Source organism: Cydia strobilella, chromosome 6, assembly GCF_947568885.1.
Source record: "Cydia strobilella chromosome 6, ilCydStro3.1, whole genome shotgun sequence".
In the NCBI taxonomy this organism is placed as follows: Eukaryota; Metazoa; Arthropoda; class Insecta; order Lepidoptera; family Tortricidae; genus Cydia; species Cydia strobilella.
The window spans coordinates 4,201,961-4,228,216 of NC_086046.1; the positions used below are offsets into that span (position 1 = coordinate 4,201,961).

Genomic DNA, 26,256 nt, shown 5'->3' on the forward strand with positions numbered 1-26,256 from the left:
AGAATATTACGCGTGTGTGTATCCATCTACTTAGTCCTAAAACAGAGGCAGATAATTGGTTATAAATGTAACAATTTGAAATTATTATGCACTTGTTATATGTTAGTTATAAGTTAAATTATTTGTATTTGCTACACCCTATTCAGGGTCCATGTGATACCATAAGAAATGTCTAACTACTACCTAAAAATGTACCATAGAAGCAAGAAATAAATGAATGCTAAAGACTGGTGGCAACAGATAGGAATAATTTTTCATCCTAAATTATCGAAATGTTGTAGAAATAACGAGTATTTTTTTGCAGGATGCCGTTTTCGCGGCCCTTCCAGTGGTACCGATTATATTTTTCCCATAGTTTACAAAGAGCATGCGGACAACACCTTGAATATGGCTGTTCGACCAGACGATGTATGGGTGACTGGGTTTCCTCGGTCTGGTAATGTCCAAGAAAGCGTCCACAATATACCTATAGAATGTATTGAGATTATTATTTATAAGTGGTTTGATTCCGTAATAACAAAAAAAACCTTACAATAATTTTACGTGGTTTCATAAAACCAGACAATTACTTTTTATTTTTATTTTTTACTGATTATAAAATTAGTACAAGTTAAAATTTGTTTTTACCAAAGCCCAAACAGCTTAAGGCAATAGTTTTCACCCAGGCGTTTCGAAAGACCAGCCTACGCACCCTAACGCAGCCTATGTTTAGAAAGACCTAGTTTTTACTAGGAAATTTACGTTTACACTAAAATCTGGTTTTCACGTTAGTTGTACGGATCGAAAACCGAACAATAATTAATGCTTATTATTATCTAACCGGTCAATTCGAACAACGTGATAATTACTAGATACGAGAAAAGTACGAGATCTAATAGATACGTTATAGTTTAGTTCTCAATTAGTTATCTTTTGCAGTTGTCATTGTCATTTCACGCTATACAATTATTGTGATGTTTTGGGATATCCATTGGATGTCTAAGTAAAATCTTAAGCAAATCTTAAAGAATCATTCAAGAGGACATCCGGAATCGCGGAAATGTTAAATTTGACATGACTTTCTTAAATATCTCGTTATCGTTTCTGTTTCATATCTAGTGGATATCTAGATCCTTGTTCGAATTGGCCCGTAAGTATCTACAATTTCAACAGTATCATTTAAGTGAATAAAAGTACATCTGTTATTAATAGGAACAACGTTTACACAAGAGTTGGTCTGGCAAGTCGCGAATGAATGCGATTTCGATACGGCCTCGAAAATCCCTTTGATGACACGATATATGTTTCTCGAGTAAGTACTTTGCCTAAACATGCTGATTACCCCATTGCATCGTCTGCATCCCATGTAATGCGTCGAGAAAAAGAACACCCGCCAAAAATTGCTCTTGAAATTGACATAGGCAAACCACCAGCAGGACGCCCAAAAGCCACCTGATGGAGAAACCTAGAGAAATAGTCGCTAAAAATACCAGCAACCTACTTTGTTAGAGCCAAATGGCGGAAACCTATTCAGAGAGCCGAACCCAAATGAAATGGGAAGAGGCACGGAGAAAGAAGAAGACATGCTGATTACCCCATTAGTTAAAAAAACGTAGTTACCATCATTTCCTACCTACTTTGCTCTACATTTTCAAATTTAATTAAAATGTCTTTCCTATTACGGGACAATGGTGGCCTTTGGGAGGCGTGCACGGAGCCGAAGACAACATGTAGAGGGCAACCATTTGACACTTTAATGAAATGTAAGGGGTACACCGTACACCGAGCGGATGCTGCCTTTGCTCGTATCATGGGACGCAAGCAGCGGCAGCACCCGCCAGGGTGTAAGGACTATTCAGAGTTGATGGAATCTAAAATGAATAAAGGTTATTGATGAAAGCGGCGGACTATGGGATATAAAGCCTGCGTAATAAAATGGTATACCTACAATCTTATTTCCGGCAGACGGTGACTAGCCTTAAAGGATGACTCACGTTAGACCGGGCCGTGTCCGGGCCGGAGCTTCCGGCGCTTACTTTTGTATGACATGACAGGTGATCACGTGATGCTTTCCATAGAAAACGAAGCGCCGGAAGCTCCGGCCCGGACACGGCCCAGTGATGAGTTATCCTTAATAGCTTGAAGAAAGTGATACGCTTAACCATGCCTTCCAGCACCAAAAAGTTCTCGACTGCAAAACACCACTCACAGCAATTTTCGCGTTATTTTAGTTATTTAGTTATATAGTCTTAAATGAATAAAGAAATCCAGAAAAAACATATGTTATACATTATATGTATTTCTATTCGATATCGGATCGAACACTGTGAAAACGCACTTATTCATAAAACTTTACTTAGTCAGGTCATAAGTTCTGTCACAAAGGTTTTGACTTTTAAAAAAATAGTTATAGGTACAGATCCGTTATTATTCATATATAAGTTGAAAGCGTATTTAATGCTGAATTACTTACAATATAATTTACCGTAATTTGCTCTCTGTTTTGCAAAATTTTATGTAATATTCCGAAAAAAGTTATAAAAACATGCAAAAAATATGCGGCCTCTTCAAGGTGATTTTGATCCCTATTTATATTTATGTTTATTTCAGAGGAGTAATGACAGTTAATTTCATACAATCAAGGCAGAAAGAAGTAGTTACTGAACCCATTTACACTCACACGGCTGTACACGCAGCGCCTTCGCCTCGGTTTATAAAAACCCACGCACCCTTCTCGCTTTTGCCCGCAAATCTACTGGACACCACTAAAGTAGTGTACATAGCCCGAGACCCGAGGGATGTAGCTATATCTAATTACCAGTTCGTAAAAAAGCTGAGGCACTATTCTGGAGACTTGAAAAGTTATTGCAATCTTTTCTTCAATGATTTGGGTAAGTTAATCTTGTATAACGCTCTATTTATTCATAAAAAGGTTGAGAAAGTTGAATTTTATCCACAAGTGACAAAGTAATTCATGTAGGTACCTTTTATAGTTGTTTCCTCATGTCTGTCTGTCTGTCCGTCTGTCACAGCCTATTTTCTCCGAAACTACTGGACCAATTAAGTTGAAATTTGGTATACATATGTAAGTTTGTGACCCAAAAATGGACATGTAACGTAAATAAATTAATTTTAAACATGGGGCCACTTTTAGGGGGTAAATAAGAAAATTAAAAAATAAAGTTTTTCAAACTATATTGTATTGTATTGTAGTTCGGGCGATTTTCCGCAACTCGACGACTGGCGCCTATTTTGCATGACATTTCAAACTATACGAGTATCTAGTTATATATCATATGAAAGAGCTCATGGTGAGAATCTCAAATATATATTTTTTTATAATTTTAGGATAAATAATTTAGAAGTTATTCAAGAAAATAGACAAAAAATGACCATTCCACCCCCTTTATCTCCGAAACTACTGGATCTAAAATTTTGAAAAAAAAAAAAAAAAACCTATAGATTACACGAAAACCTATTAGAAAGTCAAGCGTGAGTCGGACTTAGTTACTTAGTTTTTGATCCGACCCCTACGGGTTTTTTAAAGACATTTCACTCACGTTTCACATAAAAATACATACATCCATACATATAATCACGCTTATTTCCCGGAGGGGTAGGCAGAGACCACGGATTTCCACTTGCTACGATCCTGACATACGTCTTTCGCTTCCTTCACTTTCATAACATTCCTCATACACGCTGGCCGGTTACATAAAAATACATTGTTTAAATTGTGTAATATATGGAACCCTTGGAACGCGAGTCCGACTCCCACTTGGCCGGTTTTCTACTTTTACTTAGTTGCCTTCGATGCCTAACCTGTTAATTAAAATGTCAATACGGCGGACGAATGTCTAAAATGTCACCGTGTATAAGAATATTTTCTCCTACGGCCGGCTGTCGTGAATCTATAGACCTCGTTTGCAAAATTTGACTTATAGTTGCACAATGTACTATTGTTTATGATAAAAAATATTGCATTTAATTAATTTAATAGCGGTTTAAAATATTTTTACACAATTTTCAATTGTGGCTGAATGCCGTATGGGTCCGTGCCTTCGATGCCTAACCTGCCAAAAAATTACAATATGACGGAAGAAAAGTTTCACTTAAAATTTAGTATTTTTTTCGTAAGTTTGATTTAAAGCATTCTGTGTAACCCAGAGGGTAAGAATGGTGCGAACTCGAGTTTTTAATCTAAAGATCTAAAGACAATCTAAAGACCTCGTTTATAATATTTCATTTACCCCCCTTGTTGCACAATGAACTATCGTATGAAAAAGAGGAAGACTTCATAATAAGTCGACTTTTTCATAATTAGTTAAGTGTTTTCTTAAGTCCCCGGCAAGCTCGGCCGAATTGCACCTTCCCATACAAACGGAGTCCTGTTCTTATTTTAAAACTACGTGTTGGATTGTAACGAAACTTTGCACGTATAGGTACAGTGATATGAGGTATATCTAGGTCTGTAATTAGTTTATATAGCTCCAGATTATAAAACAAATGAAATAGAGAAAAAACTAATTTTGTATGAAAAACTTAATTTCGCTGTATTTTCTTAACTATGATATCTGAAGCTACATAAACTAATTACTGATATATACACCTTATGCAATTGTAAGTACAAAGGTTAAGAGCAAACTAGCTACTCGTTTTAAAATGAGAGCGTAACTACGTTTGTATGGAGAACCGAGCTTGCCGGGGACCCTTAAAACTTTGCTCAGCCTGCTCAGACATTCTTCACATTATGTAAGTAAATTGCAAATTATCAATTAATATATGATTTCTCCCTTCGGTCGTGTTTTAAATTATCGCCACTCGTTGCGATTTTGTTACTTTCCGCACCTGTATCGTAAATAACTATTAAATAATTGTTTACAGCTCTATTTTCCCCATTGTTGCCCCATGTAAAAGAAGCGTGGGAGCTCCGTCATCATCCAAATATGATGTTCATATTCTACGAAGACATGTTAAAGGTGATATATGCCTATATGGTATCCTTTTTTATTTATTAAAAATGCTTAAAACATAATTAAAGCTAACAGTCTAAATTCTAATGCTAGTGTGAGTCGGGCTCACGCACGACGGGTTCCGTACCATTACGCAAAAACGGCAAAATAGTCACGTTTGTTGTTGGGAGCCCCACTTAAATATTTATTTTATTCTGTTTTTAGTATTTGTTGTTATAGCGGCAACAGAAATACATCAATGGTGAAAATTTTAACTGTCTAGCCATCACGGTTCGTGAGATACAGCCTGGTGACAGACGGACAGACATGCAGACAGACAGCGGAGTCTTAGTAATAGGGTCCCGTTTTTACCCTTTGGGTACGGAACCCTAAAATGCGCTAAGACTTTTTTAAAACTCTGTTTTCTGAACCTACTGGGTCAAACACATTTTAGAAAAAGGTCACTTCTGTGGATAATATAATCAAACTTAACGACTCTGGTACATAGATATCCCGTTTTTCTTATTTGAGTCTCAATTACTGAAAAAAACCGGCCAAGTGCGAGTCGGACTCGCGCACGAAGGGTTCCGTACCATTACGGAAAAAAACAGCAAAAAAATCACGTTTGTTGTATGGGAGCCCCATTTAAATATTTATATTATTCTATTTTTAGTATTTGTTGTTATAGCGGCAACAGAAATACATCATCTGTGAAAATTTCAACTGTCTAGCTATCACGGTTCATGAGATACACCCTGGTGACAGACGGACAGACGGACGGACAGACGGACAGACGGACAGCGGAGTCTTAGTAATAGGGTCCCGTTTTTACTCTTTGAGTACGGAACCCTAAAAATTATCCCGCCTGTAAAGGTGCCGCGTAAAAATTTGCTTTAGGTTCCCTTAAATTTGCGATGTCTACAGGAAAGACGCGAACGAGTTTGCTAAAATATGTGTATGCATCTTAACTAGCTTTATGGTTGCGTATGCGTACTTGTTTCAGGATGTACCCTTATATATCAAACGGCTAGCAGATTTCCTTGACAAGAAGCTAACGGATGAACAAATCGTCAAACTAAGTGAGCACTTGAGTTTTGAGAACTTCAAGAACAACAAGTCTGTGAACCCGACGTGGATAGCTAAGAGTGGAAACCCCGATGCCGAGGGTTTTATTAGAAAAGGTAACATTCATTATTAAACGAAATTAAACTATCGTGAGACATATTTCAAAATATTTAGGTCAGTACGACTTGACGACTCCAGCTGCGGACTGCCCCGCGCCCCCCGCCACCGCTCCATCAGCGCGCGCGCTACGAGCGACGAGGCGGGCGGCGCGGGCAGTGCACGGACTACAAACGCCGTGGACACTCGTGCCTGAGGAAGGATTCCCGAAGGATCCGAAACATGAAACACAAGGGAGTTTAATACTTAAAGTATAATATTTCTTTCCCTTCCCATCACGGAACAATGGTGTTACGGTCATTTGGGAGGCGTGCGCGGAGACGATGCTGACACGGAGAAGCCCTTTTGACACTGATAAACGTAAGGGGTACACCGAGAAGATGCTGCCCTTGCCCGTTTCATTACACTAATGAATCCTGTTGACTTTTCTGTTTCTATAGGTAACTTAATAAGGTATTATTTAAATTATTCTTTTACATCATGGGACGCACGCAAAGGCGCAACACGGGTGTAAGAACTATTGGGAGTTGATGGAATCTAAAATGAACTAGGCTGTCGGGTGAAAGCGATGGCAATTTTATTTCCGAAAGATGGTGACTCGCTCCCTCAAGATGGGCCCCACAAAAAGCCATATTTAGGATAGCCCAAGAGCAACACCGGTGTGAGGGCTGAGGGTAGAGAGGTAAAATTTAATTTTATTTCAGGTAAATCGGGCGCATGGCGCGAGCAGTTTGACGAGGAGATGGCGGCGCAGGCGCAGCGCTGGATGCGCGAGAACCTCGCAGGCTCTGACCTGCGCTTTCCTGACTATACCTCCTAGTTGATAGCACAGATCTGTAAGATTGCCTGTCAAATAAAATTAAGTTTGTCCTGTATTTGTTGGATTTTTACTGAATATATGTGGTATTTTCTATAAAAAGGGACCTTATTGTCGATGGCGCCTACGCCATTATTAACGATGCTTCGATATAAATACAATGCCGCGCGACGCTGTGCGGCGTAAGCGCCATCGACAATAAGGTCCCTTTTCATAGAAAATGCCCCATATAGGATATATCCTACAATATGGAGTAATAATAACTCAATGACTAGGTAGGTACCTATAGATGATTTACGTAGTAGCGGATCTGAACTTGCGCCCGTTATTTTCGTAGTAGCAAATCAAAAATTGCGCCCGTTAAAGCGATGCTTGTAGTGGAAACCGCTAATGGACCCCAGAAGTTAAAATCGCTTGGATTGTCCTGGGAAGGACTAAGAAGTAACAAAACCTAAGTTCTTTTAAAATACTAAACGTTAAACACCAGAAGATTGAGTAGGAAAGCGGACCCTGGCGTTAGGCCCGGAAAACGCTAGGTCGAAGAGAAAGAGAGAAGACAATTTATGAAGCTTATCGCGAGGTTTACTGTAGTTCATAGAGCCACTAGTTTACCTATAAATGAGATGACAGAGAAAATTTCTCTACGCAAAAAAAACACCAAGTGCAGACGGCACACTGAATAAAATAATTAGCCGAACTCGTTCAGAAAATTACTGAACTTAAGTTGTAAGGAAATGGATTTTGATCAATATCTTACAACTGATTTCGTTGTAATAAACCAACCTGTTGGCTGGTGTAACACGTAGTTCACAAGTCCCAATTGTTGGATAAGTAGTAACAAAATATTTTGTTACTGTTATGCAATAATTTCTTTTAGTGCATGCTTTTACTCGTACTATCACCGGCCAGACCATGTTACGAAGGGACTGATTAGGTACCAGTCCGCCGGACGATATCGGCCTGTCAGTTGTTCGGAACTGTCAAATTTTTGATCTAACTGTCAGGCTGATATCGTCCGGCGGATTGATAATAAGTGGGCCCCTTTAGTAACTAAGTATGTACCTGGCTGAAAATACATCCGGCATAACGCTATAGAGACAGAGGGATAGGAAATATACAATGTGTTTGGAAAGCCATGGAGGAGTCAGGAGCCGTTAACGGTATTATGGAGGGTAGAGGCAAGAAGAAGATCACTATGTGTATAAAAAACTGTCCGTGAAAAGCCGATAAATAGGTGGCGCCATAATAGCATGAAGACACGCCAAATAAAACAAGATTCGGAAAGAGAAGTAAAAAAGGAAAGCAAAAATCCCGTTTTTATATTGCGCACTTATAATTATTATAAACAAGAATAATTTTAAGTGAATTTATTTATTAAGAAAGTTATAAAAGTAAAAATGTATTTTTTTAAAGAAAATATATTACATACCGTTTTAGTCCATTCTTCCTGAGGTTGATTAGGTCTGGCCAAATGTATAAACATTATAATAATTTAATTGCTAAATTCAAATAGCCTATTAAACGCTGATTCTAACGATATGTGATTTAATATATGCTTTCAAACATAGAAAAGTTTAAATAGACGATTTTGTAAAATTCTCTTTATCTGGACTGACCACCCATCGGGGCCCCGTCACGTGACTGCTTTTGCGCAAATCCGCGGCGCCACGACTACTTTTCGCGTTTTCGCTGGCGCCACTTGAAGGGATATGCGATAAAGCTACGCCGGCTCTAACCCTACACCTCTGACCCGAGATGATTTAATTCCTCCCTAAATTGTAGGAGGGTATCCCAACAACAACAACATGCATTGAATATTTTCTTACAATGAATAACAAAATATGGGACCGGCAAGAAACTCGGCGGGACACATCTTTTCAAAACATATCATACTCAGAATGTCCAACATCATCCCACACAAAGGTCTCACAGTTGTCTCGCTTGTTCCTTTATCAGATGGCTACCTGATCCCAAGCTGGTGGTAGAGAAAAGACATCTTCCCTATTATCGCCCGTAGGTTCGCTAAATGCTCTAATCAAATCAAGGTCACTCTTTTCAGGGCTTACTGCACTTCCCTATATACTAGCGGCCTATGGGCGAACTACACAGTGGCACGGTACAATTCTCTTCGTGTACAGTTCAATAACGCTTTCAGGGTACTGATGGGGCTGCCGAGATACTGTAGTGCATCAGGCATGTTTGCCGAGGCGCGGGTGGACTCAGTCCACTGGACTGTTTCCACACGAATATGCGCAAGCGATGTACATCCCTGGTGCGCCGGATCCGCGCCAGTACCAACAGCATTCTGAAAATGATATCGGACCGTTTAGACTGTGCATATCTCAACCGCTGTTGTAGTATACACCTGAAACGGGATGTACAATACCTACACTGACACCTGAAAACTTGTAAGAAGTATGAAAGAGCGGATATTGTATGAAGTGACATTTTATCAAATTTTAATTTTAATTTAATTTTAATTAATGATAATACCTATTATACATTTTTAAATTTTAATTTTTAAACATATTTTAGTGATATTGATATTAATTTTATTGAATTTTGTTTTTATTGTATTTTGTTTGATTTAATTTCACTTCATTTCAATTTTTAATTAATTAATTAATTATTAAGTTTATTGACATTCGTTATATAGTGTATAATACTAACCATATATTTAAGCTTTATGTGTACTAACAACAATGATCTCAGTTGGTCTATGAATAAAAATTAAATTAAATAAAAATATTAAAGTTTGGATATTACTTAATCTTAATGGCCTCGCGCAGCATTCTGGGTGGATATGTATCGCTTTTCCTTGGCAAGAACCAGAGGCTTATCAAACTTTATTGTGTGATTGGCTTTATCCATGAGTTCCATGACATATAAATGTACGCGATATAATCAGATTTCATAGTTTTATTTAATAAAATCTAATTCTTATATCTAATCAAATTGAAATAATATCTATACCAAAAATATCTAATGCTGTTGTTGTTGCCATGTTGTTAGTGCTTGACAAAATAAAAATATCGACAATCCTGTTATCGATAAGTAAGTACCCCTTCAACGTTAATCATTTTCCATGTTGCCGCTATGCACCCATTACATCAGTGGAAGTTGAAAATTTTGTTAGTTAAAGTGTTTTTTTTTTCTAAGTTCCAAAATGATAGTTTACTTCGAGAATTATTTAAGAAAACCAATAATATGATGGTTTTATTGACGATGGTGTTGTAAGACAATATCGGTAGGTGGTAGGTTAGATGTATTGTGTATAAATGTATACACAATACTTATATAGGTAATTAATGTATTTTGTAAAAATAATGTTGTAGTATTAAAAATAATTTTAAAATCTGCATGCTGTTGAGATAGCGGATCAAGGTGGTACAATTACTAACCTAATTTTAAGACCAGTAACTAACCCTTTTTTTGCAAATAAAAATGAATGATCTGAATCTAGGTACCTATATGTGTATCATGGATTTTTTTATGAAACTTAATACTTGTATCTTAGGTATTTCGTGTTAGTAGGTCAATGTAGTGTAAGTTAGGTGCTTATTGAGCAAAAAGAATAAAGATTATATTACTAGACTTATATTGACCGGGATATAGACCGTGATTACCTTTTGTATTATCTATCCGTCCGTCACCCGTGAACATGATGCATGTAACTGCGTCGAAATATCGGGAGCTCACAAATAATACAAAAGGTAATCACGGTCTATATCCCGGTCAATATAAGTCTAGTGAAACTAACCGTGAATCATTCAAAACTCTAAGATTATATTAGTTAGTACAAGAACGTAGTAAATAACAGTGAATTAAAACTTTTCAACTTTGGAAATACATATAAATAACAAAATAGGTCGTTTATTTTAGAGATAGGTAGTGACTGTAGTGAGGGGTTTTAGGCGTCCTCATAGTCTCTGTTATTTAAATAATTATTAAGATATCGATAAACTAAATATCGGAAAGAAGTCACTAGCGTTGCCTTGTTGCTAGGAAAATTTCTAGGATAATTAGGTAGATAATTCGTTGTTGTCGAACGATAAGAAGATATTATATAATGGTGCAAATATATTACAATGTTACTTATTACTAGGTCATTAGTCTAACATTGTCAAGTAACAATTGTGTGCAGTCTGATAACTTTATTTCATCAGTTTAGATTAAAAAATAAGTAAGTGAGAACCAATCCTTGTTACTAATATTACTGTTATATCCTTGATACTAAAATTACTGTTCGATTATACCAATTTGTCTGATGAGTCTATAGTTTCAGTAGGAACATAATTGGTACAAAAACAGGACAAATCGGTACAGTAAAACCACCTATAAGTAAGGTTCCAACTATTCAGTAATATTCAGGTGTGACTATTTGGATGACACGTACTCGTAATTCTACGGCAACATAAATTTATATAAATGAAAGAAACTGGCAAGAAAAGAAAACCAACTTTGCCATTGATACATAATTAGGTTCGTATTGAACTATTGTAGTGAATTGGCCAAGTAAAGACTAATTTAGTTCTGTATTATAACGCAGATAAAATGGAAAATAAAGTGAAAATTCAAGAGCTGGATTCTGCAAGTCAAGGACTTTTGACCGGATTTTTCCCAGGTGAGACGTATTGGATATATAACAGTAGAGATAAAATAACTAGTCCATGTCACCAATCACTCTTTTATTACGATTTCTGGCAGATAAAATGATTAATTAATCTTTTTCATGTTAAAACGAATCTTTAATGATGTTACCGTTATGACAAAAGCGAATGTCAAGTAAGACGCCTACTCGCATCATATGACAAGAGAAATTGGACCTTCCGTCCGTGTCTGCTCACTTAACATAGAGGGTATCTTTAAATTAGAATTCAATTTAAATCCAGTAAGAACTTTAAATGCCATACGATACACACACCGTTCAATTAATTAACAATTTAATATTTATACGGAGTATACTAAGCGTATGTATCTATCTACTTAGTCCCAAAACAGAGGTAGATAATTTGTTATAAATGTAACAATTAGAAATGATTTTGCACTTGTTACAACATGTTAGTTATAAGTTAAATTATTTGTATTTGCTACACCCTATTCAGGGTCCATGTGATACCATAAGAAATGTGTAACTACTACCTAAAAATGTACCATAGAAGCAAGAAATAAGTGAATGCTGCAAGAAATAGATGAGACTGGTGGCAACAGATAGGAATAATTTTTCATCCTAAATTATCGAAATGTTGCAGAAATAACGAGTATTTTTTTGCAGGATGCCGTTTTCGCGGCCCTTCCAGTGGTACCGATTATATTTTTCCCATAGTTTACAAAGAGCATGCGGACAACACCTTGAATATGGCTGTTCGACCAGACGATGTATGGGTGACTGGGTTTCCTCGGTCTGGTAATGTCCAAGAAAGCGTCCACAATATACCTATAGAATGTATTGAGATGATTATTTATAAATGGTTTGATTCCGTAATAACAAAAAAAACCTTACAATAATTTTACGTGGTTTCATAAAACCAGACAATTACTTTTTATTTTTATTTTTTCCTGAACATAAAATTAGTACAAGTCAAAATTTGTTTTTACCAAAGCCCAAACAGCTTAAGGCAATAGTTTTCACCCAGGCGTTTCGAAAGACCAGCCTACGCACCCTAACGCAGCCTAAGTTTAGAAAGTCCTAGTTTTAACTAGGAAATTTACGTTTACACTAAAATCTGGTTTTCACGTTAGTTGTACGGATCGAAAACCGAACAATATTTAATGCTTATTATTATCTAACCGGTCAATTCGAACAACGTGATAATTACTAGATACGAGAACATTACGAGATCTAATAGATACGTTATAGTTTAGTTCTCAAGTAGTTATCTTTTGCAGTTCGATTCCAGAAACCAATAGTCATTTCACGCTACAATTATTGTGACGTTTTGGTATATCCATTAGATATCCATTGGATGTCCAAGTAGGTAATATCTTAAGCAAATCTTAAAGAGATCGTTCAAGAGTTCAAGAGGACATTCGGAATCGCGGAAATGTCAAATTTGACATGACTTTCTTAAATATCTCGTTATCGTTTCTGTTTCATATCTAGTGGATATCTAGATCCTTGTTCGAATTGGCCCGTAAGTATCTACAATTTCAACAGTATCATTTAAGTGAATAAAAGTACATCTGTTATTAATAGGAACAACGTTTACACAAGAGTTGGTCTGGCAAGTCGCGAATGAATGCGATTTCGATACGGCCTCGAAAATCCCTTTGATGACACGATATATGTTTCTCGAGTAAGTACTTAGCCTACACATGCTGATTACCCCATTGCATCGTCTGCATCCCATGTAATGCGTCGAGAAAAAGATCACCCGGTAAAAATTGCTCTTGAAATTGACATAGGCAAACCACCAGCAGGACGCCCAAAAGCCACCTGGTGGAGAAACCTAGAGAAACAGTCGCTAAAAATACCAGCAACCTACTTTGTTAGAGCCAAATGGCGGAAACCTATTCAGAGAGCCGAACCCAAATGAAATGGAAAGAGGCACGGAGAAAGAAGAAGACATGCTGATTACCCCATTAGTCAAAAAAACGTAGTTACCATCCTTTCCTACCTACTTTGCTCTACATTTTCAAATTTAATTAAAATGTCTCCTATTACGGGACAATGGTGGCCTTTGGGAGGCGTGCACGGAGCCGAAGCCAACATGTAGAGGGCCTTTTGACACTTGAAGTCTCGATCTAAATTTTATTACGTATATTACGAAATCATGATATAAATATTATTACGTTTTGATCAGTATAAAACAAGCTTTCAAATCATGGCTAACTTTTTTTTTATTAAAAGCTTTGTATTACATTTTATCAGTCAAAACCTTTGTGACAGAACTTATGACCTGACTAAGTACAATCCTCAATTAGTTAATTTATGTTTTAACTCTTTCTTACAAACACAAGTCAGAATGACAGAATTGATGTTCACAGAAGCGACTTTCTCATGCTAAAAATGTTTTTGACATGTTTATTTCAGAGGAGTAATGTCAGTTAATTTCATACAATCAAGGCAGAAAGAAGAAGTTACTGAACCCATTTACACTCACACGGCTGTACACGCAGCGCCTTCGCCTCGGTTTATAAAAACCCATGCACCCTTCTCGCTTTTACCCGCAAATCTACTGGACACCACTAAAGTAGTGTACATAGCCCGAGACCCGAGGGATGTAGCTGTATCTAATTATAAGTTCGTAAAAAAGTTGATGTGCTATCCTGGAGACTTGAAAAGTTATTGCAATATTTTCTTCAATGATTTGGGTAAGTTAATCTTGTATAACGCTCTCTTTATTCTTAAAAAAATGCCGAGAAAGTTGAATTTTATCCACAAGTGACAAAGTAATTCATGTAAATTTTGAGTTGTTTCCTCATGTCGGTTTGGAGAATTAATTATTTTTAATGATAAGATTGATAAAAAAACCGGCCACGCCGGTTTTTTTACGGTCGTACTTTTTAGTATTTGTTGTTATAGCGGCAACAGAAATACATCATCTGTGAAAATTTCAACTGTCTAGCTATCACGGTTCATAAGATACAGCCTGGTGACAGACAGACGGACAGACGGACAGCGGAGTCTTAGTAATAGGGTCCCGTTTTTACCCTTTGGGTACGGGCGTTTGCCGACTTTCGTTCTTTGCCGACTATTTCGATTTTTCTATTTGTACTTAGTTGCCTTCGATGCCTAACCTGTTAATTAAAATGACAATATGGCGGACGAATGTCTGAAATGTCACCGTATATAAGAATTTTTTCGACTTTTTCGATTTTTTGCAAAATTTTACTTATCGTTGCACAATGTACTATGATAAAAAACATTGCATTTGATTAATTTAATAGCAGTTTAAAATATTTTTACACAATTTTCAATTGTGGCTGAATGCCGTATGGGTCCGTGCCTTCGATGCCTAACCTGCCAAAAAATTACAATATGACGGAGGAATGTCTGATGACTCTGATGTCTCACCGTTGAATTTGAGAATTGCTTCGCTTAAAATTTAGTATTTTTTCGTAAGTGTGATTAAAAGCATTCTGTGTAACCCGAAGGGTAAGAATAGTGCAAACTCGAGTTTTTAATTCACTCCAGCCTGCGGCTGTCGTGAATCTAAAGACCTCGCTTGTAATATTTCATTTACCCCCCTCGTTGCACAATGTACTATCGTATGAAAAAGAGGAAGACTTCATAATAAGTCGACTTTTTCATAATTAGATACAGAGTGTTAAATTAAAAGTCCCCGGCAAGCTCGGCCGAATTGCACCTTCCCATACAAACGGAGTTCCGTTCTTATTTTAAAACTACGTGTTGGATTGTAACGACATGAGGTATATCTAGGTCTGTAATTAGTTCATATAGCTCCAGATTATAAAACAAACGAAATAGTAAAAAAAAAATTGTATGAAAAACTTAATTTCGCTGTATTTTCTTAACCATGATATCTGAAGCTACATAAACTAATTACTGACATATATATAACTAATAAAGTAGCTACTAATTTTAAAATGAGAGCGTAACTACGTTTGTATGGAGAACCGAGCTTGCCGGGGACCCTTAAAACTTTGCTCAGCCTGCTCAGGCATTTCTTCACATTATGTAAGCAAATTGCAAATTATCGATTAATATATGATTTCTCCCTTCTGTCGTGTTTTAATTTATTGCCACTCGTTGCGATTTTCTTACTTTACGCACCTGTATCGTAAATAACTATTAAATAATTGCTTACAGCTACATTTTGCCCATTTTTGGCGCATGTAAAAGAAGCGTGGGAGCTCCGTCATCATCCAAATATGATGTTCATATTCTACGAAGATATGTTAAAGGTGATTATGTTATCTTTATTTATTTATTTAAAGTGCTTAAAACATAATTAACGCTTAACGCGTAGCACAGAATAAGTAATAGTATTATCATCGCTTAGTCTAAATAACAATAAAATAAAATAGCAAACCTACAGATACACATACTAATTTACTTAAGATCATTATTGTTATCTATATAAGTAAAAAAGTTTTATTTAAAATGATTTAATTTTAAGCAGTTTTATTTATTCTATAAAGCTAAATACGATTCAACTCACGTATTTTAGTCTACTCCTAAACATGTCGCTCGAGTGACTAAAATACGCGAGTTAACTAAACGGTATAATTAGCTAAATTTAAATTCGATTGTTGTATATTATTCCTGTTTTTTAATACTCTCAATTGTATTTACGTGTTCAATAAAAGCATTTGTAAGTAGTAGATCGTAATATTTTCTACGATTTTTCTTTTTTCTACTTTCTGACTAACCTAGAATTTCTAAATCAGGTAAATGAATTTCTGAGTCTCGCTCGTACCCGCGCTCAGGGATAACAGTGGGCGAGGGCTGCCCTCCCTCCGGACAGACAAGACCACGTGAAAAGTGGAGTGCTCTGATTTGGTTTTAGATGACCTTGACATTTTGGTAACCTTGAGATTTTGGTGACCCTGAGGATGGTGGTGTAGTATCGAGTCACGTGGGCTGATTTCGCTCTGCCTGCAACTCTGCCGATTTTTCAAATCAAACGTTAGCCACCATACGTCTCAATTAAACTGCTTAGAGACATGTTTTTTCTACCAACCAATTTTTAAATCTTGCTGACCAAATAATAATTTTGCAGTTCAACTATTTAAGCAGATAAATTTTAACAGAAGCAGATGAATTATTTGCTGAACTAGAGTTGTAGCAAGAGTTGTAGCTCGATTTTTATTTATCGCAAGCAAAATTTTTTGTATGCTGTCCAAATGATTTATTGGCTATTTTTTTGCAGATCAGTTTTAAAAACAGCTGATCATTGAATTACTTTCCATTTCAAAATCTCGCTGTCATTACGTGATTTTGTTGTTGTGTGGTGTAAGTGACTTAAACTCTAGTGTCGATATATTAAACATATTAATAACGGGTCACTCACGTATTTTAAGTCGAAAACGCTCGACATGTTTCACTCCGTACCAACTACCAACCGACCGTCCGTGCGTCCGTGGTGAGTGACCCGTTATTAATATGTTTAATATGTCTGTGTCTCATGGAAGTCTAGTGCCGATACCTAAAAAATGTGTATGAACTGCATCTTAACTTTATGGTTGCGTATGCGTACTTGTTTCAGGATGTACCCTTATATATCAAACGGCTAGCAGATTTCCTTGGCAAGAAGCTAACGGATGAACAAATCGTCAAACTAAGTGAGCACTTGAGTTTTGAGAACTTCAAGAACAACAAGTCTGTGAACCCGACATGGATAGCTAAGAGTGGAAACCCCGATGCCGAGGGTTTTATTAGAAAAGGTAACATTCATTATTAGTCGAAATTAAACTATCGTGAGACATATTCCAAAATATTTAGGTCCCCCGCGCCCCCCGCCCCATCAGCGCGCGCGCAACGAGCGACGAGGCGGGCGGCGCGGGCAGTGCATGAGTGCACGGAGTACAACCGCCGCGGACACTCGTGCCTGAGGAAGGATTCCCGACGAATCCGAAACATGTCGCCAAAAGCGATTAAAAACAATAGTAATTGAAACCGTACTGATCTAAATATTTTGATTTATTATTAGTACAATAGTTGACAGGTAGAGAATATTTTATGTCTGTGTTTAAATATTTTTCTAGACTAGAAGCGGCAACGTCAGCGTTGTGAATACGGAATTACGATCTAACGTATTTTCTCTCGTTAAAATTAATTCTAAAATTTTCAAGCCACACGGGAGTTTAATACTTAAAGTATAATATGTCTTTCCCTACCCATCACGGAAAAATGGTGTTACGGACATTTGGGATTCGTGCGCGGAGCCGAAGCTGACACGTAGAGTCCCCTTTGACACTTTGATAAAATGTAAGGGGGACACCGAGAGGATGCTGCCCTTGCCCGTTTCATTACACTAATGAATCCTGTTGACTTTTCTGTTTCTATAACTTAATAAGGTATTATTTAAATTATTCTTTTACATCATGGGACGCACGCAAAGGCAGCACCCGACGGGGTGTAAGGACTATTGGGAGTTGATATTGTTATGTATAGATATGTGGGTACCTATAATAATGTATGCATACCGTCAGTCGGAATAAAGCATCAGCTGTGTTAACGTACTCTCGTGGTTTTAATTATCCAAAATACTTCATTGGCGACTTCGGAGAACAAGCTTAGCTATTTATCGCAATAATAGCCTGTGAGACGCGTGCGTAATAATAAAAAACATGTCTATCGGTAAAATTCGCGAGTTCGACATCGAAAATGGCAGTTGGGACTTATACTGTGAGCGACTCGAAATGTATTTCAAAGCTAATTCCGTGGCGGACGATAAGCAGTTATCAACGTTAATTGCGGTGGTCGGTGATCAGTGTTATGAGTTAATGACTAATCTAGCGAGCCCGAAAAAGCCGTCGGAGTTAACTTTCAAGAACTTGGTGGCATTGGTGCAAAAACATTTAAAGCCGAAGCCGTCTATAATGGCCGAGCGATACCGTTTTCGGCTTAGAAGGCAGGCGGCGGGCGAGTCCATATCGCAGTACGTGGCGGAGCTGAAGAAGTTAGCGCGAACTTGCGATTTTAAAGAAACTTTAGCGGATAACCTTCGAGACCAGCTGGTATGCGGGGTGAGTGGGGACGTTATACGGCAACGGCTGTTTGCGGAAGAGGATTTGACGTATGCTAGGGCGGTGACCTTGGCATGTTCATTGGAGGCGGCAGAGCGTGATGCAGCAATTATGACGGGCGGCGGCGGTCGAGCATTCGGAGAGCCCGCGGGAGCGGTGCATCGCGTGGCTAGCGGAGACGGCGCGGGGCGCGGGGCCGGGCGGCGGCCGCCAGCGCGGCGCCAGCAGCGGGAAACAGGTTTTAGTGCGCGGGGAACAGCAGGAAGTATAGGCGGTGCAACGCCTTGTACTGCTTGCGGCGCCACTAATCATTGTTTATCGACGTGCAAATTCAAGGAATACATATGTAGTATGTGTCGGAAGACGGGACATTTACGTCGGATGTGTCCCAAGAGGTCGACTTACAATGAAAAAGCGACTCGAGGGCGCAATGGCGGTCGGCCGCGGACCTATTTTGTTACCGGAGAGGACAGCGAAGGAGAAGCGAGTGAATCGGAAGAAGAGGAAGAAGCGCTGTACCGAGTTTCGTTAAGCCAATACAAGCCGGTGAGTTTACCTATGTGTGTAAATGGACAACAATTAATAATGGAAATTGATACTGGGGCGGCCGGTTCATTTATTAACAAAGAAACTTACGAATTACATTTTAAGAACGAGACGCTAAAAAAACCAAGTAGCGTGTTCAGGTTTTACGACCGCACAAAAATGAAAACATATGGTGTAATTACAGTGCCGGTAACTTATGGTTCGATTACAAAGACTTTGGACTTATATGTTGTAGAAAATGGCGAAACCAGTTTGCTAGGCAGAGAGTGGTTAGCCGAATTACGGATAAAAATACCGATAATGGAGCGTAGCCCGATTAGCAATGTCAATTCCGTTAGCAGTGTTAATAGCGATTTAAATGTAATTCTCGACAGATATAAGGAAGTTTTCGATGGGGGACTCGGGCGCTACAACGGTGGGACGGCCACGCTGCGCGTGCGCGAGGGTGCGGCACCGGTGTACCGGCGCGCGCGACCGCTGCCCTTCGCGCTGCGGGGCCGCGTCGACGCCGAGCTGGACGCCATGCTGCGGAGCGGCGTCATCGAGCCCGTTGACTGCGCCGACTGGGCGACTCCCCTGGTTCCGGTAACTAAGAAGGATGGAGGTTTGAGAGTGTGCGCCGACTTTAAGGTGACGCTTAATCCGGTTCTTAGAGTAGATAGGTATCCGTTGCCGAAAGTTGAGGAGTTATTTGCTAACTTGTCGGGGGGAGAATTATTTACAAAAATAGACTTGTCACAAGCGTATAATCAGATTTGTTTGTCGGAGGACTCAAAAATGTTAACAGTTATTAACACTCACCGGGGACTTTTTAAGTACAATAGGCTTCCATATGGCTTATCATCAAGTTCGGGTATATTTTGTAGAATTAGTGAGTCAATAGTGAGGGATATTCCTAACGCTCAGAGTTTTTGTGACGATATTTTGATATTTGGTAAAACTAGGCAGGGCCATTTATCTACGTTAGAAGCGGTATTGAAGAAATTAAAGGATTTGGGTTTAAAGTTAAAGAAAAGTAAGTGCACGTTTCTAGCCGACGAGGTCTGTTATTTAGGGTTTGTGGTTAGCAAAGACGGGATAAAACCCGACCCTAACAAGGTAGCGGCTGTAGCTAAAATGCCACCACCATCGTGCGTGACCGAAGTCCGATCGTTCTTAGGTATGGTTAATTTCTATTCTAAGTTCATTCCTAACGCGAGCGATATTCTAGACCCCATACATAGCTTGCTAAGGAAAGGCGCCCGGTGGAATTGGACCACAAATTGCGATGAGGCCTTTAACAAAATCAAATCTTTATTGATAGGGAAGCGGATACTAGCGCACTATGACCCTAACAACCAGGTGACGCTAACGTGTGACGCAAGCCCGCGCGGGGTCGCCGGCGTGCTCAGCCAGCCAGACGGGCAGGGGCGGGAGCGCCCTGTGGCATATGTATCAAGGAAACTCAATTCAGCTGAGCAAAATTATTCGCAGATACATAGGGAAGCACTCGCGATTGTTTTTTCTACTCAAAAATTTCATCAATATTTATATGGCAAGCGGTTCACTTTAGTAACCGATCATAAACCCTTAATAAGCATTTTCGGGCCGCAAACTGGTGTGCCAAGCATGACTTCGAGTCGAATGCAGCGATGGGCATTGCTATTAATGGCTTATGATTTTGACATTCAGTATGTAAACTCGGCGGGAAATTGCGCCGACGCGCTGTCGCGGCTGCCTATAGGGCAGAGTAAGGAAGTTGACCCTCCGGAGCAATCTTACTTGCATTTTGCATCCGATGCGCTTTTTCTAGACTGTAACGAAGTACGTTTAAAGACGGCTAAAGATCCATTGCTAGGTCGGGTGGTCAATTATATAAAAAATGGTTGGCCCGATAGTGCAGAAATTAGGGAAATGCAACCGTATTTTAATAGGCAAAAAGAATTGTATTTGGAACTTGACTGTGTCATGTGGGGGCATCGTGTAGTATTGCCGGAAGTGTGCCGCGAGATGGTGCTGCGAGAACTGCACGAGCCTCACATGGGCGTCGTGAAGACCAAAGCCATGGCCAGGAGTTACGTGTGGTGGCCCGGAATGGACGAGGCTATAGAAGCGCGGTGTCGCGCGTGCGACGCGTGCGCGGCGGTGGCTCCGGCGCCGCCGGCGAGCGCATCGGTGCCATGGCATTGGCCGTCGCGAGCTTATGAAAGGGTCCATATCGACTTTCTAGGTCCATTAGATGGTCATACCTACATGGTCTCGGTTGACGCGCGATCAAAATGGATAGAAGTGTCATGCATGACGCGTACGACCGCCGACAGCGTCATAAGCAAATTATTACAGTCTTGGTCAAGGTGGGGAATTCCAAAACAAATAGTATCCGATAATGGCCCGCCGTTTTCTAGTAAACAATTTAATGACTTTTTAGAAAAAAATTGTGTGCGTCATATTTATTCAGCTCCTTACCACGCGGCGTCCAATGGAGCGGCGGAGGGAGCTGTAAAATTGATCAAAAATGTAATTAAAAAAGCCAGACACGAAGGGGTTAACATCGATAAAGCCATACTCAAATTTCTATTGCACTATCATAATACACCTCATTGTACCACCGGTGAGACGCCCGCTCGGCTGTTGCAGGGCCGCGATTTACGTATTCGATTAGATGCCATTAAACCGGATAGAGCCGCTAAAGTCATCAACGAACAACGTAAAATGGTAGAACGGTCACATAGGCCATCTAGGCATTTAGAAATAGGTGACCCCGTGCAATACCGAACCTTCAGAACGGGTGCAAAATGGGCGGAAGGCTACGTAACTGATAGGCTTGGGAAGTCTGATTATACGATTGTGACAGGTGACGGATCCACACACCATCGGCATATAGATCAAATGAAACGCCGACATTTAAGAAACTCAAACGCTTGCCCTTCATCCAATGCCGAAACCGAACCAGGGTGCGTCGCGCAGAGCGGCCGACAAACTAGTGTTGATGACGCCGCTACGGAACAGCCAGCACCATCGCAGGTGCCGATGGCGCCTATGGAGGTCCCGCCTCGCGCGGATGCCGGGAACCAAAAGGTAGTCGAAGGGGGGAACCCTAAACAAGCGCAACGTGTCGACCCACCGTTACCAGTAGTAGATAAAAGAGTACCTAAAGAAGTAAAACGCTACGGATTTGAAATTGACTACATTTGTTAATGTCAAATTTAATATATAATGTTTAGTTTAATGTTACCTAGGTTATACCTACTCTTTCATACGGTATACCTATTTTAATGTTGCTTATTTTTAAATGTTTAATTACAATCTATAGGTACCTAAATGCATATGATTAAGTTTAGCTCGTTACATCTAGTAAAATCAAAAGTATTGACGTAAGGGAGAAATAATGTCCGTCAGCCGAGAATACCTAGATGAATGTGCTATAGAATATACCTACTTATAGTTTTAGTTGATCTTAAGTTAACCAATCAAACATGAGCTCTATTGTATAAATCATTACGGTGAAGTTCTATTAACTAACCAGCCATGTAATTGTCGTTACTGGTTTGCACAACCAATGTATAGCATAAGTTTTTTTTTTATCCTTATTAATTAAGTAACACTAAACAAGCGCCGCTTTGACCATAATTTATTATTGTGTCATCGCATTCCTTATATTATAGTACTATGTAATATTAGAATAAGTGTGGGGGTGTTATGTATAGATATGTGGGTACCTATAATAATGTATGCATACCGTCAGTCGGAATAAAGCATCAGCTGTGTTAACGTACTCTCGTGGTTTTAATTATCCAAAATACTTCATTCTTAAATCTTTCTTTATTCTTAATCTAAAATGAACTAGGTTGTCGGGTGAAAGCGATGGCAAATATATTTCCGAAAGACGGTGACTCGCCCCCACAAAATGGGCCCCCACAAAAAGCCATATCTAGGATAACCCAAGAGCAACACCGGTGTGAGGGCTGAGGGTAGAGAGGTAAATTTTAATTTTATTTCAGGTAAATCGGGCACATGGCGCGAGCAGTTTGACGACGAGATGGCGGCGCAGGCGCAGCGCTGGATGCGCGAGAACCTCGCAGGCTCTGACCTGCGCTTTCCTGACTATACCTCCTAGTTGATAGCACTACAGATCTGTAAGATTGCCTGTCAAATAAAATTTGAATGATGACAAGCGTTGAAGTGAATTTAGAAATAATATGTGATTGCGTAAAAATGTTTCGGGCTTTATTTTTTTTATCCACTTGCGTTTAATAACAATATATTCCAAGATATAATCAAACACCTAAGATAGAGCTTTTCTTATTTTGCAGTCAGTAAGTACATTACAGAGACCACTCGGCTGCTGTGTGCGTCATTTGTAGGTTACCTCTTTCTCACTCGTGAAATATACTATACGTGATGGCTTCCCTTTTCAATCAATCAATCAATCAATCAATAATAATTTTTCTAACAAAAGTCCATAATAATCCATAATGTGTTAGTAACATACATACTAATACTTAAATCTAGGGTTAGTACTTAACATAATATTATAACAGAATTTTACATAATGGGGCATGTAGCTGCACCCAGGGCTTCAGCCACGGCTTTTGTACACTTCAATTATCTCTAAGGGACCCACTGACTATTAGTCCGCCGGACGATATCGGCATGTCAGAACAAAAATTTTACAGTTCCGAACAACTGACAGGCCGATATCGTCCGGCGGACTGATAGTCAGTGGGCCCCTTTAAGCGTAAGCGTCATTCTAGATCTATGATGGAACTTTTTTTAAGGTGAAGGAATGCGTTTAGGCAGCCTTTGGTTCCAAAAAAAATTAATGAGCTCATGCCTTTGTGCATGCATTGGGCAAAAGCCTATGTTAGAGCTCATGCCAACTCACGTTTCTGAGCTGACATCTGACATGACATGGACAATAAGGATATGACGCTGCACCAGCCACGAAACAGAAACACTGATACAGTCCGAATGTATTAACCATTAAAGAGTTTTCTCGAATACAAAAATAGCGAGTAAATACATACCTACACCTATGGACTCGCTCTATACAATTGTACGTAAGTATGTAATGATGTATCGCCACAGCGCCACACCGATATTTACGTTTACGACTGCCGTTACGTGTGGAATGCCACAAAATCGCTTTAAACGAGCCGTTAAACTGACGCATTGGACTCAACACGCAATAACTGAGGCTTTATTATATCCGCATACTGAGTTCTAGACTCACCCAGACTTGTGTTTGTATGCTCTCTGTTTATACATAGTTTTAACGGGCCTCGGGGTCGGAGTTAAACTAGTTTTTTAAAGCGTTCGACTGAATGACCAAAGGGAATACCGTGGTTTGTTATCGGACCATTCTTCGCGGATTTACGGCAATTCGGGACGAAAACTCGTCTAAAGTTGTATTATTCGGTAAATGGTTTAATTTGGACGGACGATAGTAAAAAAGTTTTCCCAACACTTAATCACATCAACCACTAAAAGTCCAAAGCTAGAGTATTACTTGTGGATATTTTGGACGTAAGATTTAGGCGTAATAGCATTTAGTGGGGCACATATTGATACTCGCATTTTATATTAACATAGATAGTGTTGAGATATTAGACGACACACGTCGCGCGTTCGATCATTAGAGACGGCGCAGTCGTTGCTCCAGTCAATGATTCACAAAAACGGATCGAAACATGTTGAGTATTTACTTATTCTATTTAGGTAATAATACGCCAGTAACCGGTATAATGTTTAAATGCCAAAGTGTGTCTGTCTGTTTGTTCTCGTCACACACCGCTCAACCGATTTAGTTGAAAGGTATAGATATATTTCGAGTCTCGGGGAAGGACGAAGGATAGTTTTTATCTCAGAAATCATCCCTTAAGAGGGTGGAAGCGGGGTGCTTCAAGTAAGATAGTCTCACAAATTAATAAGGATGGGCATCAATAAATAGCAGACTACAGCTAACCAAGTTACTTAAACTACGCAAACAAAGTAGCGGGCAAAATCTTGTAATTTTAATATGCTTAGATATTCCTGACCTCGTAAGGCCCAATGTGCATTACAATGTACACTCTTGTTTCAATCTAATACGAACCTTTCAAAAGCTACATAAAGTAGCATTTCTTTTGTTTCATTGTTTTCTAAAACAAACGAAAGTCACCCTAATCTACTATACAACAAGGTTCAAATTAAAAATAGGGAAACTGTATGGTAACGCAATTTTGGGGCGCTAGGTACAACAGCAACACTGTTAACTGTTCACCGGTGGATGTACAGTCGAAGGCAAAAATATCGATCCAGACAAATGGCTCAAAAATATGTGAACACGACTTTATTATCTAAGGTGTAAGAGCGTACACATATTTTTGAAACTTTGGGAATGTATATATATTTATGCCCTTGACTGTACAGTTAACAGCGTGGGCGGGGTACGCCAGAAAATTGCTTTACAAATTGCAAACCAAATTTGGCCAGATAAAAAGTAATTACTTACACATACTAGCTGTTTGTAATTCTGTAATTCACGGTCCAATCATATCGCACTAGCAGTAGTAATGCAATGCATTCCAATCCCATTTATGACGTCATTAACGCGACTGCGGTGGTCTGATTGCATGGATGTACGGTGTTTTATTTATTGTAGAATGGATATACTGTAGACTAGCTTCTACCTGCGACTTTGTTTGCGTGAAATGGTGATGATTAATCGCGAACAAACATACATACATACATACATACATACAAACATACAAACATACGGGTCAAACTGAGAACCTTCTTTTTTTTAAGGCGGTTATAAATACGATAAAATGTATTTAAATATGGATAAATGATTTTTTTATTTGCATTAATTATTTTTAAATGATTTTGTTTGACCCATGTTCTTTCACTGATATGCGATAAAATTGTTAAATAACAAACGAAACCGTCAACGCCCTCTATATGAGAGTAGGCCAAAGGTAGTGGCGCCATCTGATCGAGAATCAAATTTTGGTGATTTTCGAGGCACGTTTTTTCGTTAGACTATATCCATCTATTACGGAGTTATATCTAACTTTGGTCAGACTGATTTGAAGGAAAAAATCGGTACCTAGGTGCGTATATACTTAGTTTATTACTCTTATTAGTCACTGTTACAACGCGCAT

At 38.9% G+C, this 26,256-nt stretch overlaps 2 protein-coding genes and 1 long non-coding RNA gene across 3 annotated transcripts in view; 2 read left to right on the plus strand and 1 right to left on the minus strand.

Moving 5' to 3' along the window:
- Window positions 1-26,256, minus strand: part of LOC134742023 (uncharacterized) — a 213,793-nt gene that overhangs the window by 156,497 nt on the left and 31,040 nt on the right. The window lies entirely within an intron of this gene.
- Window positions 364-6,943, plus strand: LOC134742293 (luciferin sulfotransferase-like). Its single transcript, XM_063675344.1, has 6 exons — window positions 364-436; window positions 1,192-1,291; window positions 2,590-2,870; window positions 4,864-4,958; window positions 5,935-6,112; window positions 6,818-6,943. Exons 1-6 carry the CDS (start codon window positions 388-390, stop codon window positions 6,931-6,933), a joined length of 819 nt encoding a protein of 272 aa, XP_063531414.1. The 5' UTR covers window positions 364-387; the 3' UTR covers window positions 6,934-6,943.
- LOC134742294 (sulfotransferase 1E1-like) lies at window positions 11,485-23,231 on the plus strand. Its single transcript, XM_063675345.1, has 4 exons — window positions 11,485-11,554; window positions 15,704-15,798; window positions 17,103-17,280; window positions 23,112-23,231. The coding sequence occupies exons 1-4, from the start codon at window positions 11,485-11,487 to the stop codon at window positions 23,225-23,227; spliced, it is 459 nt and encodes a 152-aa protein (XP_063531415.1). The 3' UTR covers window positions 23,228-23,231.